Below are 20,980 nucleotides of genomic sequence, written 5' to 3' on the forward strand. Positions count from 1 at the left end.
GGATTAATGAGGCGGGGCACTCATCGCTTGTAATTAGAAACAACACTAAAACTATTTTTGAGCTTGTTCCTAAGGAGAGACCCTGACCCCTAAGCTACCCCCCTCAAACACCCTCAATACCTCGCTAGCCATGAGGTAACGGACGCCTGCAAAGGTGGAGTAAATATAGTCTCATAACTGGAGCAGCTATGTGACACATGGCTGAATGGAGGCAAGTGTTGATAATTAACAACTTTGGCTGCCTACGCTACATGCTCAAATGTCAAAATGCTCACAGGCTCGATCTTAAAATAAACGCTGCAATGTCTTTATTGTTGTGAAGTCTGATATTTCTGGGAGAGTCTGATTCTGGTTACTGCATTTGAGCCAAAAACACAAAAACACTTACTTTTTATTGTTGTTGTTTTTAAATGTCAATGTATCATCATTACATTTTTTTCAAGTTGAAAACAAGAAGTATTAATTGGGATCAATTAAAAAACAGCCTATGATTGAAGTTTTAAATTTTTTAAAATCTTTTTTGTTAGTGTCCCATTAATTTTGATCTTAGAAACACTAATGTTCTTCTGTAGCACACCTACTTGTCCTGCGTAACATTTTTATTATTGTTTTTATTGGATGTCGTTTTTGCTTACTGAGGTAAAAAAAAATAAAAATAAAAAATTTGTAAAAAAAATTTCAGTCTTGGCAAAGCAAGCTGTAAGGAAAGAAGCGGGAACTGCCCTGAAAACAGGCCTCCAGGACACCAAACCAAATTTGAAGCTTCCGTCTTTATTTCAAAGCTCACAAGTAGGGAATACAAAATTACAGTGCTTGAGTTGCAACAGTTCAAGGAGGAGAGATGACAGACCAGTTGAGGAATTTTGAGCAAGTCATGCAAAAAGGTGTGGGAGAAGGCCTCCAGTATAGTAGCACCCTTTGTGGAAAAAAAATAAACCCATTTCTCAGTAAGTCAGTGCAAAAATAGTAATGAATATATGCATACAAAGAAAATAGATATATTTATATATATATATATATGTATTCATATACTGTAAATACTTGACTGTAGACTACAGACACAGAGAAATATACAGTGACTCTTAAGAGCAAAGCCCAAATCTACCAGAGCGTCCAAGCCCAAAGCAGAAACTCTTGAACAAGTCCGAGTCGTAAAGAGGCCGCGTTGAACGTGACGGCTTGATATCGTCCTAATTCAGAACCTTGTTTCCAAATGAATGGGAGCAGATGCCTTTTTGGAGCCGTCAGTCAGGATCTGACCTCCACAGAAAGAAAGACGAAAAGCACCATTACGACCCTCAGAGAGCAGAAGCACACAGCATGCTTCGTCTCCAATAAGGGAGGAAAGTCAGATTTTTCAGTCAGAGAGATCAACTAAAGAAAAAAAAAAAAAAAAAGAGCCGTTTGCTACTGAAAGTTGCAGGAGCCAGCAGGTTCAATGAAAACATCCTTATATCTCGTCTTGTATCAGCTCAGACATTTTGTTTGCCATCTTTTTTTTTTTTTTAAGAACAGATGCATAAGATGCATGTCTTCTAAATGGTTACTAGCATATATGGTGTTTATAAACTCCGATTCATCGTGGAGCACCAGTAGACAAGTGATGACACCAACAAAAACAAGACAGATGTACTTATTTTTTCCCTTTTACAAAGAAAATCCAAATCTCACAACTGTTAGCTGGAAACATCCTGTGACGATTTCATTTTGCATAGCATGATTTTTCACATATGAGGAATTATTGTTTTGTTGCAGATCTCTGTCTTAAAGCCATCTTGAACAGACATTGCGTACATACTTGTACAATCTTTCTTCCTGCTCACAAACAACAGATGATCTTTTCTAAACTATTGGATTCAATTGGATATAATGGATGATGCTGTGGGTGGATTGCAAAACAGATGATGGTTTTGGCACCTTGTCAAAGTTATTGTTAGCCCTGTGCTTCATTTTATGCCTTGCTATGGACGACAGACAGACATAAACAGAGTCGGGACAGTGTACGAAGAGGCTGCTTCAGTTCAGCTTTGGATTCACTCTAAAATTAATTTTTTTTCTCTCTCTCTCACTTAAGAGGAAAAACTACTCCTGATGTTTTGGAAAGCTTGGGCCTGAACAGAAAGGCTTCAGACAACTCTGATCATAACTGTTTAAATGCTTGTTTTTTAAAACAATACACACAGATTCCTTAAAAAGATGTATAAAGTTTGTGCTCTGCTTTATACAGTTGTTTAAAATGGCATAAAGTTGACCATTTAAAGTACTCTCATTTGTGTCACAAGCCTGTCATGTAATCTTGAATCAATAACTAAAAAAAAACAAAAGAAATAGAGCACGAAAGAAACTTTGGTTAGACTATACACTGGCATTTAATCTCCCACCATAGATGTTGATTTCATTTGACAAAATTTCCTATAGTTTTCAACAGACCAGCTCTAATATGGTGGATTCAAACATCTTCTGCATGTCTGCACTATTTGAAGGAAATATAGTAAATTAGCAAAAATATCTAAGCAATGTGGAGTAAAGCAGTTTTCTGCAAAGTGGATAACCAGTAATTCAGTATATTTTTCTTTTCTCACAATAAATTGTTATAATGATTTGGTGGCCCTAAGATGGCAATCTTTTCTAGCTTTGGAGATTTTTATTATTTTTATACCTCCGTTACCTCGCTGAGTGTAGCTGCAAGACAAACCTGGTCCTGCTTTATTCCTTACAACTTCAGTCGTTTTACATTTTTTATTGTTGTTCTCTTTGGCCGGGAGCAATTGCCTTGTTCCTGACACAAAAAACACATATATGCCTTTCTTCAGTAGCATCTACTCTGTTTCCCCTTTCGAGTGGCAAACATAAATCCATGTTGTATCTATACACCTCTGAAGCAGAAAGTTGTGGACTTAAAACTTAAAGTTCCTAGAAATTCTGATCAACTTACAAAATGAGAAAAAGCTGCATCGAAAGGGCATTACTGACCTTTATTCAACTGGAATATTTATGGCTACCATTTGCTGTTGCAACTGAGTTTGTGATTACACCAATTTTGAATTTTTCCCTGCACAATAAAAGCACTAAAATTAAAAGCTGTGTTCTTTTAAATCATTTATGTAGTGGTATTTTGCCACCACCACATAAAAGGAGTTTGTCACAAGGTCTATTTATAAATGATTACAAGGAGAACAAAACGTGGAAGGTTCTGTGCATGTTTAATATGGATCAAATGTGAGTGGGAGAAAAATATAAAATGTTTTATGTTTACCCCAAGTTCTGTTTAATATTAAATTGATGCTATTTCTCAAAAAAAAAAAAAAGTGCCACCGCTAGTAGCTCAAAGTTACAATAAAATCTTCTAAATTTTTTGATGTCGCTTTTAATTTATCTTCCTTGAACAGAAACATTGGCTCTACAAATTACCAAACTAAATTAGCATAATAAATAAGAATAAGATGGTTTTTTTCTAATATGACCTCAAGATGCAAAATGCAAACCAAAAAACCAAAAAGAAAATTTGAAAATTATATTTTCTAAAATTATATTCCCTTATGTGAATTTCGCTCAGTTATTAGTGCTTTTTGTTTTTACATGCCATCTTTTTCAACGCAGATGAATTAAGGCATCAATAGAGGCACTGAAGCAGCACGCAGCAGCAGCAGGCAGCAGGCGGCTCAAAACAAATCCTCCCAAAGGTTACGCCGCTCTGCTGCACCACTGCTGTCACGATAAACTGAACTCCACAACAGGACATTTGTGTTTATTTGAAGCACGCACCTCAACGTTGCTACCGTAGAACTTGGCTGAGTAGCTGGGAACGCGGGGCATTGCCAAGAATATTGGATGCGAGTGGACAGAGACAGTGTACGGTGAGGTGCAGTGCAACAGAGCCGGCTAATGGATGAAGTGGAGCAAAAACAAACAGAGGAGACAGAAGCAGGCAGTGAAAATCCTCCCTTGTGTTACATTAAACATCAGCAGTAGCCCTGTTTTACAATATTCCCCGATTATTTCAGCGCTCTCTCTCTCTTCTTCTTCTCCACCAGCAGCCATGCATAAAAAGAGCTCTTATGGCTGTCTGGTAGTATGCGTATTGCTAAAAATATACGCGGACGCACGAATGGCAAAACCAACACGCTGAAGCGAGCACACAAAATATGAAGTTATGCTTCAGCAAACAAAATCCCATAAGCTGCACTTAAAGTAAAACCTTTTTTTTTTTCTTCTTCTTCTTCTTCTCTGGTTCTCGCACAGATCAGCGCCAAATCTTACAGCATTACTGTATGCACCATAAACACATATAGAGCTGAACAGTTGTTACATTAAAATCAAAATGGTTCTTCAGCAAAGAGCTGGAAATGTTTTTCTTGATCATTACCAATATATACACATATAAGATCAAGGTTGCATTCAGCAGAAATTATTGCACAGTAAGCCTTTGTTGGCTTGTCATGGTCATCCCCTTAAAATCGCAGTATAAAAATAGAACAACAAGATTAACACGCCAAACAAGTCCTTATCTTTTATCTTTTATTATTTTCTATATTTAGACAGGCACTACTGTGGCAAACCCTGCCTGAGTCTGCAAACTGTGTGCCTCAGTCCCTTTTTATAAGTAACTGCGCCAAAACACAATTGATTTTCTTTCTCCCTCCTTCTCCACCTGATTCGCCGCCTCCTCCTGACTTCGCCGTCTCTCATCATCAGCAAAGAGGTCGCGATCTCAAGAGACTCCAAGACGAAGTCGAGGAGGTTTTTTTAAAAAACACACACCGGCTCTCTTTGTCACCTCAACCGGTTCGCACAGCAGCAAGAGTGACAGTAAAAGAGCGTTGGGTCGAGCGGCTCGTCTAGACGACGGTTTCCACACCAATCAGCTTCGGCGTGAGGATCCGTGGCGTTATTCCGTTGTTGAGGTCCTCCTCAAACTCAAGCAGCTGGCCCATGAAGTTGAGGTTCGGCGAGATGATGGGCCTTTTGCTTTTCACAAACTTGTAGGCGTCGGTCATGGTCATCCAGCTGTGCTTCATCAGGTAGGCGATCACGATGGTGGCAGATCGCGACACGCCCGCCTGGCAGTGGATCAGAAGGCCCATTCCTGCTTGGTGTGCTTCCTCTGCAGAAAGGAAGGAGAAGAAAATCTAAATATGGAAACACAGGCGGTTTATTCTCGAAGAGGAAGTTCAGTCATTCTGATGATAACACGTTACAACTTCCTTTATAGCTACGCGTAAAGGGCCTTTTATCAAATGTCAACTCTTTCCCTATTGATAAGAATATGAATCTAGAGAACTGCTTTTCTTTACTGTTCTTTAGTCACATTTTGAAGTTCTGCATTGAGAGTGACCACTAGAAAAATAAAAAAACTTCCTCTGTTTTGACCTTTAAAGAAATAATTGTATGCTTAACACTGAATAACAAAAAAACAAAATTAAAAACTTACATATTTAGGGAACAAAACATTTGTCTTGTACATAAACCATCAGTTTGCTTTTTCATCTGCAATAAAGATAAATAATCATCAAAATGCTCAAACTACATGTGTCACTTAATGTATTTACACCCTATTTCTGTTTATTTTGGTTCTAATCCCCATTTGGGCCAGTTAAGTCTTATGAGGTATATTTATGATCCCCATCAAATCGGGTAAGCAGGAAATATTCATTTGGTGAGTACAAATGTATGCAAAGTGGATACAAATCTCTCACTGAAAACAATTTGTCTTATAGAAAATAAAAATGCAAAACGATAAAAAAAACTACAAATATAAAGCAGAAGAAAGAAGAGATGTATTTTTACATGGATGTCTTCTTGTTAACTGCATACTTATGCTTTTGATCCAAAACTGATTGTGTGAAGAGGGGTTTTTTTTCATACATTAAAAATATTTCAAACTATATTTTATACCACGATACAATATTTTTTTTTCTTAAAGAAGCTGTCAAGCAGCTTGTACTGTGCCAACTGTAGTTATAAAACTGTTAACTTGATATAAGTTTTTTTTTTAGATTCTACATCTTCCTGTTTATTAACAGCCAAATTGGTATAAACTGGATTTAAAAACATAGTTTAGACTTCTTCCAGACAGCAACAGGTGGGGGAGGGGCAGAGCTGTGTAACTTGATATCCCATATACCTAAAGAACACACACACACACACAAAAAAAACTATTTTAAAACTTTGGTATTTAAAACTTTGGTATACCGACTCATGCTTGATACTCTATAGTTCACCAATTCTAAAAGCAATAATACGATTTGAGTAATTAGAACTATAAAACAACACAAATTTTAATGTAAAGATGTGCTCTGGATTCAGTTAGTCTCCATGTTATTCTCAAATTCTCCAAACTACGAAAGCTGATCACCACATGATCAGCTTTCATCTACGGCTTCTTTTTCTTCAAGCTAACGGACATAGCGTATTCAGGTTTATTTTTTATTTTCACACAGGAAGTAGCATAGTAAACAAAGACTTCTGTTGACACAACTGCTGCTGCGCTTATTTATTCTAGTCTGTTAATGGAGAAGTACCTGATTTTCAGTGACATTTCAAATGTTACAGCATTGAACTGTTGGAAATCACCTCATATCAAAACAACTGGAGGCGTTTCTCGTGATCACAAATAAAACAGAAAGCTTTAAATTCCTTACTGACTACATTTCAAATGCCAAAGAAATTGGCCTGCTTTCTGTGACTATTTTTTCTTCTATTCTGTTCATGCCCTCATACTAATTTTATTACAATTGATTGTAATATTCATTAGGGAACTAGTTAATTAAAAAGGAAACACGTTTTATTTTAGAGAAGTAAAATAAAAATCTGTTAGAGATGCACTCATATGCACTGGCTTCATCCAAGACCTACTTATGTAATGTGACCCCAGAGAGAGAGAGTAGCCAGAGTTTTCTCTGCTGCTCCTGTAATTGCACACTGATGGTCAGCTGGCTGAAAGAAGCCTCCTACTCCTTATTTACAGGAGAGACAATTTAAACTCTTCGAATATATTTTAATTCACAAAGAGAACAGGTATGGACATTTTAAATCTTATGAAAGTAACATTCTGTGTTAATTAAGTAAATGCAATTTGAAAATAAATAGAGTTATATCTAAAACAACTTTGTTTCAAATGTATTGTGATTTTTTCACAACAGGTAATGATACTGTGAAAACATTTAGACCTACATAAACTGTGGAGCATGAATGAAAGAAACACTTTCTGACGCAACAGGGAGCATTTACCAGATAATTCTTTGTGTCAACACAAACTGCGCTATTGATCCTCTGTAAACACAAAAAAATCAGTACTGCTGCAACTAATGAATCATCTCGGTGGCTCTGATGTAAATTATGCATTTGGAGTGGTTTATTATTTAGCACCTCGGTGATATAAAGATGCTTGGTAACTAACGTGAAAACAGGATTTTATTTTTGAGGAAAACAGACTAACAGGGGTGTTTTAGAGAGATTCGGGTAGTTTAAACAAAAGTTTGCAATTTTTAGCTATTTACATCTGAGATAAAGTGAATGATAAGATGACAAAATGTCGGGCTTCTGACCTTTTCGGATTGACACGTCCTACAACAGCATTGTTCAATCGGGGGTGACCTTTCAGATATGTAAGAGCTATTATCAGTTCCACCACCGCATAGCTGTCATGCTATTTACTTTAAAATGTGTGCACACAATCCAGTATCTTAATAAATACTTAGAAAAGACCAACAAGACCTAAATATGTCTACAAAATGTGTCTCAGGCAAGGATGTGCTGTGTTGTTTTCATAAAAAGTAACAATTAAATGCTAGATTAAAGTCACAGCAGCTATATACAGCAGTGTGTAGGAGTGTGTGGCTAAAAGCACAATCCAGTGATGATTCACAACTTTTTCACCTCACAGCCTTCTTTTTAACCTTTAGTTCTTTCCATTTTTTAAAAATGTAGGAGCAACAAAAAAGTAATTTTTTGTTTTTGCACCCTCCCGGGTGTGCTTCTACTTAATCTGTGAATGTAAGCGGTTTAGTTTTTCAGCTTTAAGAACTTCCTACCGATGAACTCAAACGCCTCCTCGAAGTACTGCCGCAGGTTCTGCTTGTTGCTGTCGGTGGCGGGCAGGCGCTTGTAGTTGAACAGGCCAGTGTCGTAGTGGTAGAGAGGCAGGTGGGTGGTCACGTTGAGGATGTAGCCGATGTTCATGCGCTGCAGCAGGTGGAGGTCCTGAGCGTCGTGCTCGTTCCCCAGGTAGAGGAAGGGCAGGATTGGGGTCAGCTCTGCGTTCTCGATGTCCGGCGTAGAGGGCAGGGAGTGAGGTAGAGGCCCCGTCAGGCCGGCAGACGCGCCCGTTTCCAAACCCTCGTGGAGGTGCAGCGAGTGCTCGCACAGGTTTTCATGGCTCTGCCTGAAGCAGCTAAGGCCTCCTGAAAACACAGAAAGCAATGCAACTTTTTAACACTTGCTTGAAATTACTACAACTGGTTGATGCAAACACATATAAGCATAGCAGTGCAGCAGATTATAAAAATCAGATACTTCTAACCCCAAAATTATTGAAGTTAGGCTTATGTTCAAATAAAAATAGTGTTAAAAAATCAACATGTATTTATTGACTTAGGCATACTGCTGGCAAAAACAGAAATGTAAAAATAATAGAAGACCAAAGGTGAGCAGATGGTTCTCAATGTTATCTTCGACTTTCCCTTCAACATAATTTCTATCAAATTTGGAAGCTTTTATTTTTTTACATAAAAGGGGCAGACATTGGGGGAGGATGCTCTACACCCTCAGCAGGGTTCTGGAGGGTGCGTGGGAGTTCGCCCAACCGGTCTACATGTGTTTTGTGGACTTGGAGAAGGCATTTGACCGTGTCCCTCGGGGAGCCCTGTGGGGGGTTCTCCAGGAGTATGGGGTACCGGGCCCTTTGATACGGGCTGTCAGGTCCCTGTGACCGGTGTCAGAGTCTGGTCCGCATTGCCGGCAGTAAGTCGGGCTCGTTTCCAGTGAGAGTTGGACTCCGCCAGGGCTGCCCTTTGTCACCGATTCTGTTCATTACACACTAGAAAAGCGAAGCTCTCGATTTACCAGTCGATCTACGTTCCCACCCTCATCTGTGGTCATGAGCTTTGGGTCATGACCGAAAGAACGAGATTGAGAATACAAGCGGCTGAAATGGGTTTTCTCCATAGGGTGTCTGGGCTCTCCCTTAGAGAGAGAAGTTCAGTCATCCGGGAGGGACTCAGAGTAGAGCCACTGCTCCTTCACATTGAGAGGAGCCAGTTGAGGTGGCTTGGGCATCTGGTCAGGAAGCCTCCTGGCTTAATGTTTAATATTAGAGAATATTGAATTAATTAATGGAAATTAAAGTTCAAAAGTGAATTGCCAACTTAGGATGTAAATTAATTTGTAAAAAGTAGGAGGGGAGGTTAGCGTGGGGTTTTGATTTAATATAATTGTTTTGCTTGGTTTTTTTGCTTATAATTTTTGCTTGTTTTTAAGACATGTAAGAGCATGATGTTTTAGTTTGTTATATTGCGAAGAACTTAAATAAGAGTATTGAAAAAAAACTATGAAATCACTACATTTTTCCAATATAAAAGCAATGGAAAAAATAATAGAATGTTTATCTAAAATAAACATTCATTTATTTTAGATTTAATTCAGCAAGATTTTGTCTGATATTAAAAAACACAACAGATTTTCCCCACATATTTCCGTAGAAGCTTTACTTTATTTCTAAAAACCAAAAAAAGAACAATATTAGCTTCCCCAAAATGTAAAACTTGGATTTTATTTTGCTTTCATAAACCAAATGTCATGTCAGATAACCTTTTCATTTAAATGTATTATGACCATCATACTGATTTTTTTTCAGCCTTTATCTAAGCTAAGTCTCATAGTTTGAGCAATGTATTGAGCCAACACAGCATGGGTTGAAGGTTTAATTCCCCCAAGAAGAGTCTAAAGCTAAAAATACTTAGTCTGACCAACACATGGCTCAGGTTACGATTAACATTACTAAACTTTGCAAGCATACTGTATCTGATAAAATCCAACTTTGAAGCTGTAAAACTACGCACATTTTTATTTGGTTCTAATTTGAATGTCTCAATTCGGATTTTAACGTAAATTCTGAATTATTTTTACAGTTAGCTTACCTTAACTTAACAGGGAAACAGGCACACTCAGGGTTAAACACACTTCTGGGCAAGTGCACTTCTCCAAAGAACTGGCTTGCACCTGTTTGCAACAGCGATGCCACAGGCCAAAGTTTCCCTTTGGCACTGTGGGGAGGGGGTCCAAGTATCAGTTTGAGTATTGTTCACAATGTGAGGGCTGACATCATGCCATGTGAGGTCATCTAAAACATCTAAAACCACTTCCCCAAGGGTGGGAAGCAGGTGGGAGTCTCCACTGAAAGTTGTTGTTTTCATGAAACAGGTTGTTAACCATTAACAAAGACATTAGCCTAAACACACAGCCACACAATCATATGGGAATAATTACATTTTGGTGAAGAGAGGGAAGTGATCACAGGAGATGTGACCAAACTAAAGTGACTTTAGAGAACAGGGAATTTTTACTTAGACTGAAAGTATTTCCTCATTTGTTTCATTTTTAGAGTCTGAGCAGCCACAAAGCCACAAGTTTCAATTATCCTTATGAAATTAATGCAACCTGCTTATTGTTTGTCTTTATCAAAACAACAAAGAACATCCTTATGAAAAATTACATTTTTAGAATTAAAGTAAAATAATAATACAGCAGGCGACAAAAAATTATCTAATTGAGTGACAATAGGTTTTTTTCAGAAAAAAACACATTTAGGAGTCACACTAAAATTAATATAGTATTACTCTTAATCCTGTATAGTTAAATAAGCAGCTTTGGTATTGGTATTTTCTTACATTATGTCCTATTTGGTCATCTTCCACTTCAGATTTTAAATAATCCAATTAGCAACTTAATTAGTTTGTATATGTACAAATATTTTAAAAAGTCACTTGCATGTTATTTATTAGTTTGCATATGGTTTTAGCACTATATGTAAATAATGAGATCAAAATTAAATAAGTAGTAGTAGTAATTCAATCATCGCAATATGTTTTTAAGTTTTAAGTTGTCTTAACTGTTTCCTTGTTTTGTCTGAGGTCTCTAATCATAAGAGAAAGTAAAACAATATAGGTTTCAGGTACTTTCCTAACAGCTTATTGTGTTTCAGCAAGAGGTAATTCTCGTTTTTACTTATTTATACAATATAACATTCATCATAACTTTACTTATTTCTCATTGTCCGCAAATGCTCCCAAAGAGAACTCTTAGAAGACGACAGCAAAAACTTTTGGTAAAATAAAACAGCTTGGCACAGGCGATCTACAAAAACACTATTTTTAGTAATTCTGGTAAAAATGTGCAGAAAAAAACCAAAACAAATAAAAAAAAAACCTCTCTAATGCAATTGCATTATTGAGTTCCTAAACATTATGATTAACTTGAATAAATATAAATCACACACATTTTTACTTATGTTTATGTTAAAAAAATGTGTTAGGGAAAATCTGAGGAGAAAAATAGCTATGTCAGTTATGATTAACTTTTATCATAACTGAGAGAAAATATGGCCGTAAACCACAGGCGGCTAATAACACTGAAGTCGGTATCTGACTTGAAGATTCAAATATGCTTAAATAAGGAACTATTTCCCTTTTTGAAGGAAAATTTGTAATAAAGTTTGACATTAATGTCAACATAAAGAAAACAGTTTCCAATGTGTGGTGACCTTAGATTGAGACGATTGCGTTGTAAGTTCATGTTATGTTACCTTTTAACAGATAGAGATTTATTTGGGGCAGAAAGAGAGCACTTTATTGAACGTAGAGTGGCAGATTAATGTTCTTGCCCAGCGTGCCATGCACACATGAACCACCACTGGCACCAATGATTTTAATTTAATTTTTAAATATATGTGGCATTACGCCAGAGGAAAAAAAGGAGTAATTATAATGGGTTTTTTACACATCTTTAGTGTGTCAGTAAATATCAACAGTATATGCATATTTCAAACTGTAAACATCGATGGAAACACTGTTGATGTAGAAAATTCTGACTTTAATTTTTGTTGATGGCCGCCAGCCTTATTATGGCTAGAAAGTTGAAGAGCAATCCATGATCTTTAACCTCAAACTTATTTAAAGCCCAAGTTTATTTTCGTTTCCTCTAAACATGTTAACCACGTGTAACAGCAACACCCATGTATCATCTATGTTATATTTGGAGCATGACAGCTGCATGTTTTGTTTTTATCAAAAGTAACAGAAAATCCAGCTGAGACCAGATTATTCAGAAATATCCGCTGACAAGGAATGAAACCTCTCGAGCATCACCATCTCACTGAGTACTGAAAACTCGAGACGTGTTTCTGCCTCTTGGCTGAGCCAGCAGCGTCTTGGTTCCTGTCTAACCGTTTCTGCCTCTCACTGATCACCTGCTGTTTCTGAAGCTCAGCGACATCCTCCCAAAACAAGCAATGAGCTGTTTATGGCTATTAAAGAAGGATTCAACATAATCTATATCTGCTTTTAGCTGCAGGAGGAAAGGAAGCAGCCATGTTTACCTGTAAATCCTGACTATAATTTGGTAGTAACACAGCAAATAATGCGGTGTGTGTAAATAAATCAGCAGGCCGTGTGTTTTCAAACAGAAAAACTACTTATTGTCACAATCTTTTGGTGAAATATAAGTCATTTCCTTGCACTGTGTTAGCCTAGAATGTAATAAAACTGTAAATGAAAAGAAATGTCATAAAAAAAGAGGCTTTAAGATGACTAGATGAATTTAAACCAGATGAAGAAAAAGTAAGACGGTCCGCCTGTTCCTCCCACTGAGCCGAGCTTCAGACAGACACCAGCGCAAGATGAGAAACTGGAGAGGAGCCTCGTTTCATCAAAGTCCACAGACGGACCGGAGGGGGGAGGAACAGGGGAACAGGCATGAAGAGAAAGGATCAAGGTGCTCCGATCTAACAGCAACATGGTGACTGCGGGGCATTATAAAAAACACTCCCAGCCAAGCCTCCAACATGGCACACAGCTTCAAACACGCAGCACACCAAAGATAGAAAACATGGCAACAACCCAGAGACTGTCATCTCAACAGATTGCCTTATTTACTAACAGCTGCTTCTCACCTCATGCAAAATTTAATGTTTGCCATAAAGAAGAGACTAAAGTGGGTAGGCATGTGTTGATGTATGAAGAGGAAGTAAACACTGAGCATTATGATTATGCAGGGTAAAATGTAGCAGTTTCACAACTGCATTTTTTCCCCATCACACCATTCTTGTGGTTTAAAGTCCTTTTAATGAAATGAAAACGTAGCACTCAGTACGGTTTTCTGTAACTGTATGAAGTGAAAAGTAGCGCTGCACTCCCCCCTTTCCCACTTGCAAGAAAAACAAATTTGAGACATTTCCAGTAAAAAACAAAACGTCATTGTTTAGATATTAAAGGTGCTCCAGTTAAAGCAGCAAACTGCATGCTAATTACCCAAATTAACCATCTAATCTCTGCTTGTTGCACTTATGTTATACTTTAAACACACACCAAAGTTGGAAAAAGTGGCAGCAAGCCAAAGACGACCATCTCACTAAATTGCCTATTTTACTAATAGCTAAAAGGCCTAATATTTGTCATATAGAAAGTGGCTGGTGAGGGCTGAAGTACGGTAATATCTGAGGGTGCTACCCATCACTTTTATTAATGCTGTACTGTGAGTTCATAAGAGATGAGTAGTAGTCTGTAAAGCAGCCAACTGCAGGCTAGTTACTGGAGTTAGAACAAGAAAAGGTCAAATATTTTAAGAAAGAACTAAAAAGCTAATACTAAATACATTTGTAGGTTTTGCTTTAATCTATGTATTAGAAAGCATAAGAATAACCATAAATAATAAACATTTCAAATTGCATTATTATTACATTGTATCATTTTAGCAATCAGTTTGAAGTCATATTCACAATTTCTTAAAAAATTAACCATTCTATGTATGATTTCTGTTTTTGGTTGACAAAGCATTTTTTAACTGAATGCCAGAGAAAGTGGCAGAGGGATTTGGTTTTCTCTTCCTTCACCTGTTGCTACACACTGCCGTTCAGCTGGTTAACAGAAGACTACTTCTGTGCTTTCAGAGAACAGCAACATTTTAGACGCCTAAGGTGCCACAAAACTTCAATGCGTTTTAAAAGGTAGTGGGCAAGTTGTTAGATCATGATAGATGTTATTGTTTCTATGTGTGTTTCTGAGGAATTCAAGGTTATGCCACTGGAATCGCATACTATCCAGAGCCTACGTGCTTAGCTTTGATTATTGGTTGAATGCCTACTGAATGTGGTATTATAATTTGCTATGAGTATTGAGAGGAAGTACTGGGAAAGCAGAAAGATAAATGTCAGAGGTTACCAGACTTATAGTCACCATTTGCACCTCTACTCTTTACCCCAAAGCTTTCATATCCACATATTTCTTCCAAAGCAGTTTACCCCTTTTGGAAACAAACCAACTCCCAGGAAAGTGTGTTCCCTTTGTTGTGTCTTTCTTTTTTTATTATGTCTGACTTCTTGTTACCTTTGAGGACGATGGGGTCCTTGCCCTCCCTCCTCAGTGATTCCAGGACCACATGCAGAGGCTGCGCAGATGTTAGCCTGTTGGGGTCTGTGGTACTCTCGTCGTAAACCACAATCTCTTTGGAAAAAATGCCCTTAAAGGAGTCCTTCCCCTCGCGGCAGGAGATGAGGTCCAGCACAGTGATCTTGCCCTGTTGCAGCCGGCGCCGACTGATCTTGTCAGAGCAGTTGATATGCACAGCCCCGCGGATGTGGCTCTTGTTGTACTCCAAGAAGGGCCGGCAGTCAATGATGACGGGGACAGGCCCGATGGGGTGCCCCAGCGGGCAGCAGGTCATCCGCTTGGCCAGCTCATTGGGATGGATGACCCTCAGGGAGGCTAGGGGCTTCAGCTGGCCCTGGGTGAGGCTGGGGGTGCTGAGCGCTTCATGTTTGCCGACCATCGGCGTGGGCGGCCCGGCATAGCTGAGGTTGGGGCTGCTGGCGCTCACCTGGCTGTGGCCAAGGCTCTGGCTGTCCTTCTCATAGGTAGTCACAGAACAGCAGCTGGCACTGCTGCATCCACACGACAACGAGCGCGTGGAGCCCTTGGATGAGGGCATATACGTCACAAGATTGGCCGTCGCCCGGATCTTCACCACGGTGGTGCTGATGACTGTGTCGCTGCTGCTGCTGCTGGTGACTGAGTCCAGGTAGCTGGTGTCCAGGCGCAGTTGGAGTTCCTGAGGTCGGATAGGCCTTGGCAGCGCCACCACAATTCTGTCGTCGAGGGGAGATGGAGGCATGGGGAGGCCGAGGGCTGGACGTCTACGGAGAACTCAACAAGCCGCTCTGCGAAGGCAGGGACAAGCCACATGAAAGACTCTGACAACTCAACCACTTTACTGACAGATCAACATGCAAACTGCAATGTGAACAGTGGAGCCAAATATTAGCACTGTCAACACCTGCAGGTGCTACACCCAAATTAGAAGGAAAATTTAGGAGTGACTGACCACTAATAATAAACAGTGAGATCATCAGAGGGTGTCCTGTAACTAAATCACTGTGGGAGCAATTAATATGAATCATCCCTCAGATACTGTACATCACATATGTGTGTGATGTTGAATTTTTCATGCCAACTCTGCTCCGTCTGACCCAAAGAGAAGAACAAGAGAAGAAAACACTGCATCAACGCCATGCTGCAGCTTTGTCTCTCACCCAAATAGAAAGTCAGGGTAGGCTATCAGAGGGAAAAAAGGGATGGTAATTCATTTCTGATCAAAGGGGGTTTAAATAAGCATGTCCTCCTGGCATGTTATATAAAGACGCCCGCCTAGAGCTGTGCCTGTCCCGAGCATTGCCTGTGCAGGTTCAGCAGAAAAGAAGCAGTGATCATTCATGACCAAATTCATTGAAGAAACCGGCAGGAGAACGTGCCGAGAATGTGATAAGGCAGAGATGAGGAGAGCTGCAGACTGAAGGAAATCCAATTTTACAGCAGCATGTGTAGGAAACATAAAATATATTCTGATGCCGAGGCTGAATTCTTCATTTTGTATTGTAACTTTGGTACAATAAAGAAATAAAAGCTCAATAAAACACGCTTCTGAAATTGTAAAAAAAAAAAAAAAAAAAAGGCATAATAAAACACTCCTTTGATATTCAATTTCATTATTTATAATCGCTCTACGTCTGCTCGATTAAACAACAACTTGCGACACTGAGAACTTGTATTTTGCGCTTACCGGTGAGTGTCGGGCTCTGACTGTAGACTGATTTATTATCTCCCCCAGCTGACAGCGCTGCCTCCATTCAGTCCTTCCCAGCCTTGCTGTGGATCGGCAACATTTTTTTTTATTGGTACTTTTACCCTGCTCTCCTACATATAATATTGAAGGAAGTCTGCCAGAGATATTGACGAGACTGTGAGCCAATGCGCGTCTTCATTAATATGAAATGCGCTTTCTATGCGTACAGTGAGGTCCGGCCTTGCGGTGGGAGGGGCCTGCGGAGCTGCGTCCCTCCGTGGGGAGGAGGAGGAGGGACGGGGCGTGGGGCGGTGTGGCTTGAACTGCCTCCAGTCCCAGACACGAGGTAGCATGATGTCACTGGCAGCCAATCAAAGGACTCGCCTAGAAGCTTGAGAAAAAAAAAGCGGCGCGTTAAAGTGCGGCTCGTAAATCCCAAACCTCAATGGATTGTTACTGTCAGTAACAATTTCTTGTTTCCGCTGTGTTTGAATCTGAAAAGAAAGTGAAAGCAACTCAGATACTTTTCCATAAGTAATACTTATTTTTTTATTAAATCATAGTTCCAAATGCATTTTGTGACTGTTAGCTTTTTTTTAAAGAAAAAAATTAAATAGTCAAAAAGAATATATATATTTAAATATATATATATATATATATATATATATATATATATATATATATATATATATATATATATATATATATATATATATATATATGGTGACGTGCGGTCAGAGGAGGCAGGTGAGGCAGAGCCTCACCTGTCATCAGGGCAAAATAATATATAATAATAAGATCATTTATATTGCTATTTTCACCCTGTGGTTTGTACTATAAAGTACATATTTTTCATTTAGCTTAACCAATTCTGATTATTTTTCTTAAAAATCGCTGGATTTTCGCATTTTCCCATTCAAATGCTCAAAAGCTCAGCTGGTGAGGCAGCAGCGAGCTGAGCTTCACCTTCGACTGATCAACCTCTCACTAACTGCACTGGCTGCCATTCTATGAGAGCATGCTCCTCCTGTCTGTACGTCGCCAATAAAATGGCTAAAAAAACATTTAATGTATGAACTGATTTTCCATAATTTAGCTTATGTATATAATGTACAGTGTTTTTTTGTCACCAACTGTGTGTGTAACATGTTTCGTGTGCTGAGGAGCGATCATAAACGGCAGAGAACAGATTCGAGGTGAGGAAGGCAGTTCTCTTGCCTCATGGCAGGGGGCGCTCATGATCCCAGACATTGTGACTCCACAACTGCAGAGTAAGAGACAGTAACAGCGAGCTAGAAATACAGTTGCTGCGCTGATACAGAGAGCGAGAAAGAAGTGGTTTTGAGTTGTACTTTAACGGTTTCTCCCTTTGCTGTGGAACACAGCACGAAATTAATAATATCTACATGTCCAAGTTTGATTGAGTTAACGGAATTATACTACGGCGGCAGCGCGGCTTAGCATCACATGTAGAAGAATAGTCTTTTTGCCCTCCAGCGTTATACGCATGCGCGAAATTTCCTTTAAGGTTTAAGGTTCCTTAAACAATAACATACAGGGGGTCATTATTGGTAAATCTGATTATGATTAAGTCAGTACCTCACCAGCTATGAACCTCACTGCACGTAACTGTATATATATATATATATATATATATATATATATATATATATATATATATATATATATATATATATATATATATATATATAAGTTAAAATATTCTATTTAAGAGGAAAAAAATGACTTAAGCTAATTTTCTTTTACCATCATTTTCCAGTTGACCACATAATGGCCAACCATGCCTAACATGACTTAATAGCAGCTTCCTCTTCAACAATCTGACATAAACTCAAGATTCGTGGAGCTCTCACCCTGATTTTTCTCACCTGAGTTAATTAATATAGTTTTTTTTAACAAAACTTTGCTTTAAACCTCTTTAATGCGTTATTCCTGACCTTTAGGTTGCATTTCTTGATCTTCATGATGCTCTTTTTTCACTAGTGTTCTGTAACACCTCTAAAACATTTACAGAGCAGCAGTTACACATATACTGTAGGTGGACTCTTTAACAACTGGGTGAGTGGGTTTTATTTGTAGATTTTACTGTAAAGGGGCCACATTTTATTTTATTTATAAATTATGACCTACCTTATGCTGGTCTATAATATAAAATTCTAATGAAAAACAGTGGGGTTTTGTGGCTGGAAAAAAGCAAAATATGTAGAAGTTCAGGTTATGTATACTTTTGCCAAGCACTATGAGTGTGATGTTTATTCTCCAGGCTTTTAAGGTAATGTAATACAGAAAAGAAATTGTTCCTGTTTCTCAGTATCCAGCCATTGTACCTCCTTTCTTTCCAGGCCGTGAAAAAAAAAGTTGGAAGTGATTTATAAACTGCCTTTTGGCTGTTCATACGTAAACCGCTAATTAGCTTAAATATACCTAGTCAGTGCAACTGGATCAGAAATTAGCTTGCAAAATGGAAACCACTGAGCTATAAATATTGTACGCACTCACTGGCGTCTACATTTAACATTTTTATTTACAGACTCTTGTCTATGCAGCGTGATGGCTCACTCTTCCCCAGAAGTGCTAATCAGATGGTAGAATAGCTTCAAAAACCTCTGCCACACCCAACTATGCTTTTTTCATACTGGGTATTTCCGTGCTGAACTTCTCAAAAGAAAAAAAAATCCAAGTTTTTCTGTAGTTTAAGAGGAAATGTAGACACCAAATGCAGGGATCCATTTTAGGGGTATCATGTGGACCATTTTTCTTACTCAACCAAATCAACCCTGGTCTCAACGGGACAGAAGAAACCTAAAATAATTATAAACTCTCTCTTATGGTGGTGAACCAGGCAACTTCAAACTGGGATGTCTTGGTTTCCAACTGTGCCTCAGAAGATTTATTTCATTTTCCCATTCGAATAGCTCTACTGAAGCCAACATTCACCTTTACAATGATATTATCCTGTATAATGTTATGTCATCACCCCTCTAAACCTTTGTTTAATGGTGCAGCAGAGTTATATAGCACAGCGAACTGAATGTCCTCTATGCTCTTCGGTCATGGACACGTTGTCTGTTCAATAATTTGCATTTAGTTGAGTCATGAACAGAAATTTGAACCTGCTCCGCTGATTCCTTAAGTTTTGCCGCAGGCATTTTTTAAACCCTGCTGAGCATTTCATGTTGTGATCTCGATGGGATATGCGTTTCTAGTGTGAGTAGTCTGAGTTTCTACAGAAAGATTTGTTCCCACTGATCATGCTTTGACTTCTGTTTAACATATTCCAATTTTATTCAAATCATGAAACATGTTTGAATGTCTTTCTAACCCACATTTATAATCGAATTAGTTTGATTTAGATCCAGCTTTTCAAAGCAATGCTCTTTTTAGGTCAGAGTTCACAAACCTTTTATTGTTTGTAAGCGAAGTAGCAGAAACTAACTTTCAAAAATTAAAGATAAGGATTGCTAAATATGAGTCAAGAATCACATTTCTGGGCTTCCATGGACATTGAAATTACATTTTAAAAAATTAAAGCTAAACTTTTTCAGCCCACATTAGTGCACCTCAATGATTTAGAATATGTACAATGAAAAGTTGATTTATTTCAGTTCTTCAACAAAAAAAAATGAAACTAACAAACTAACACCAAGTAATATATTACAAGTTTTTATTTGTGTTCATTTTTATGAATATGATTTATAGCTAACACAACAAAAATGAAGTTTATCTGAAAGGTATACCAGTAAAACCAGTAAAAACTCCATCAATGCAGCATGGCATAAAATTTAATTGTTATTCTCAATATTATATTGTAGTCTTTATTATGTCCTTTGGTCTGTATATGTCTATAAAATTACAGATTATGGCTCCAAATCAAACCATAGTTATTGTGACTAGACTTTTAATGGCGTTACAAATCTATATGTCCTTACATTAGCCTATAGAGAACATGCTTTCAGTCAAGAAGTATACAAAGGGACCTGTGGTCGGTTGGCAGACAGCTTCTGTGTGAAGCTGAAAGCTGGCAGCATGAAAAGACCAAAGATGTGAAAGTCTGAAGGATGAAGGGGCAAAGAGTCAGCGTTTATTTTCTTAACTGTTTGAAGAAAAGGAAAAACATTTAATTGAAGTAATTTTTCTCTTGCATAATGCAACAAGTAAAATGTTCTTCCTGTTGAAAAGTACAAAAAGTAAGGGTAATTATACTTTTAGGTAGCTGGGTCAATGTGGTTTAGCTATGTATGTCATATTCTTACCTCATATCCTCATATCACAATGTCTTATTTTTCAGTCTGAGTCACAGTTATATCGCAGACAGCAGAAACCTACTTCTTCACCTCACTTACTCATTTGAAAAGTCTGAAAATACCAATTGACTTTTTTCTGAAGTGACAAATACATGTCGCTTTATTATTTGCTGTGATGCTACAGGTCAAAACACGAAGAAGCAAAACACAATGCCTCCCTAGTGAAAGACAACACAACTGGCCTGTATGCAGGACAGGCAGGAAATATTATTAGTTGTAATAAGTAGGTGTCTTTTGGCAACAGCCCTGTCGAGTAAGTGCCAAGTTGGCTGACTGCACAGCCGCATATGATGGGACCAGTGTTACAGCGAAAGGGTCCTGCTGGA

General features: G+C 38.3%; 1 protein-coding gene across 1 annotated transcript; it reads right to left on the reverse strand.

The window, feature by feature from the left end:
* Window positions 1-751: 751 nt before the first annotated feature.
* On the reverse strand, window positions 752-16,541 carry dusp10 (dual specificity phosphatase 10). Its single transcript, XM_032585655.1, has 4 exons — window positions 16,327-16,541; window positions 14,598-15,427; window positions 8,034-8,402; window positions 752-5,104 (listed from the first exon to the last, which is right to left on the reverse strand). The coding sequence occupies exons 2-4, from the start codon at window positions 15,379-15,381 to the stop codon at window positions 4,839-4,841; spliced, it is 1,419 nt and encodes a 472-aa protein (XP_032441546.1). The 5' UTR covers window positions 15,382-15,427; window positions 16,327-16,541; the 3' UTR covers window positions 752-4,838.
* Window positions 16,542-20,980: the final 4,439 nt, after the last annotated feature.

The sequence above is a fragment of the Xiphophorus hellerii genome, chromosome 15 (genome assembly GCF_003331165.1).
Source record: "Xiphophorus hellerii strain 12219 chromosome 15, Xiphophorus_hellerii-4.1, whole genome shotgun sequence".
Classification (NCBI taxonomy): Eukaryota; Metazoa; Chordata; class Actinopteri; order Cyprinodontiformes; family Poeciliidae; genus Xiphophorus; species Xiphophorus hellerii.

Bases quoted from the DNA above. Each gene is read 5' to 3' on its own strand.
- dusp10 (XM_032585655.1), bottom strand. From the start codon at position 15,381: ATGCCTCCATCTCCCCTCGACGACAGAATTGTGGTGGCGCTGCCAAGG. The intron at 8,403-14,597 runs GTAACAAGAAGT...CTGTGTTTTCAG, and splicing joins GGACCCCATCGTCCTCAAAG to GAGGCCTTAGCTGCTTCAGG. The intron at 5,105-8,033 runs GTAGGAAGTTCT...TCCTTTCTGCAG, and splicing joins GGAGGCGTTTGAGTTCATCG to AGGAAGCACACCAAGCAGGA.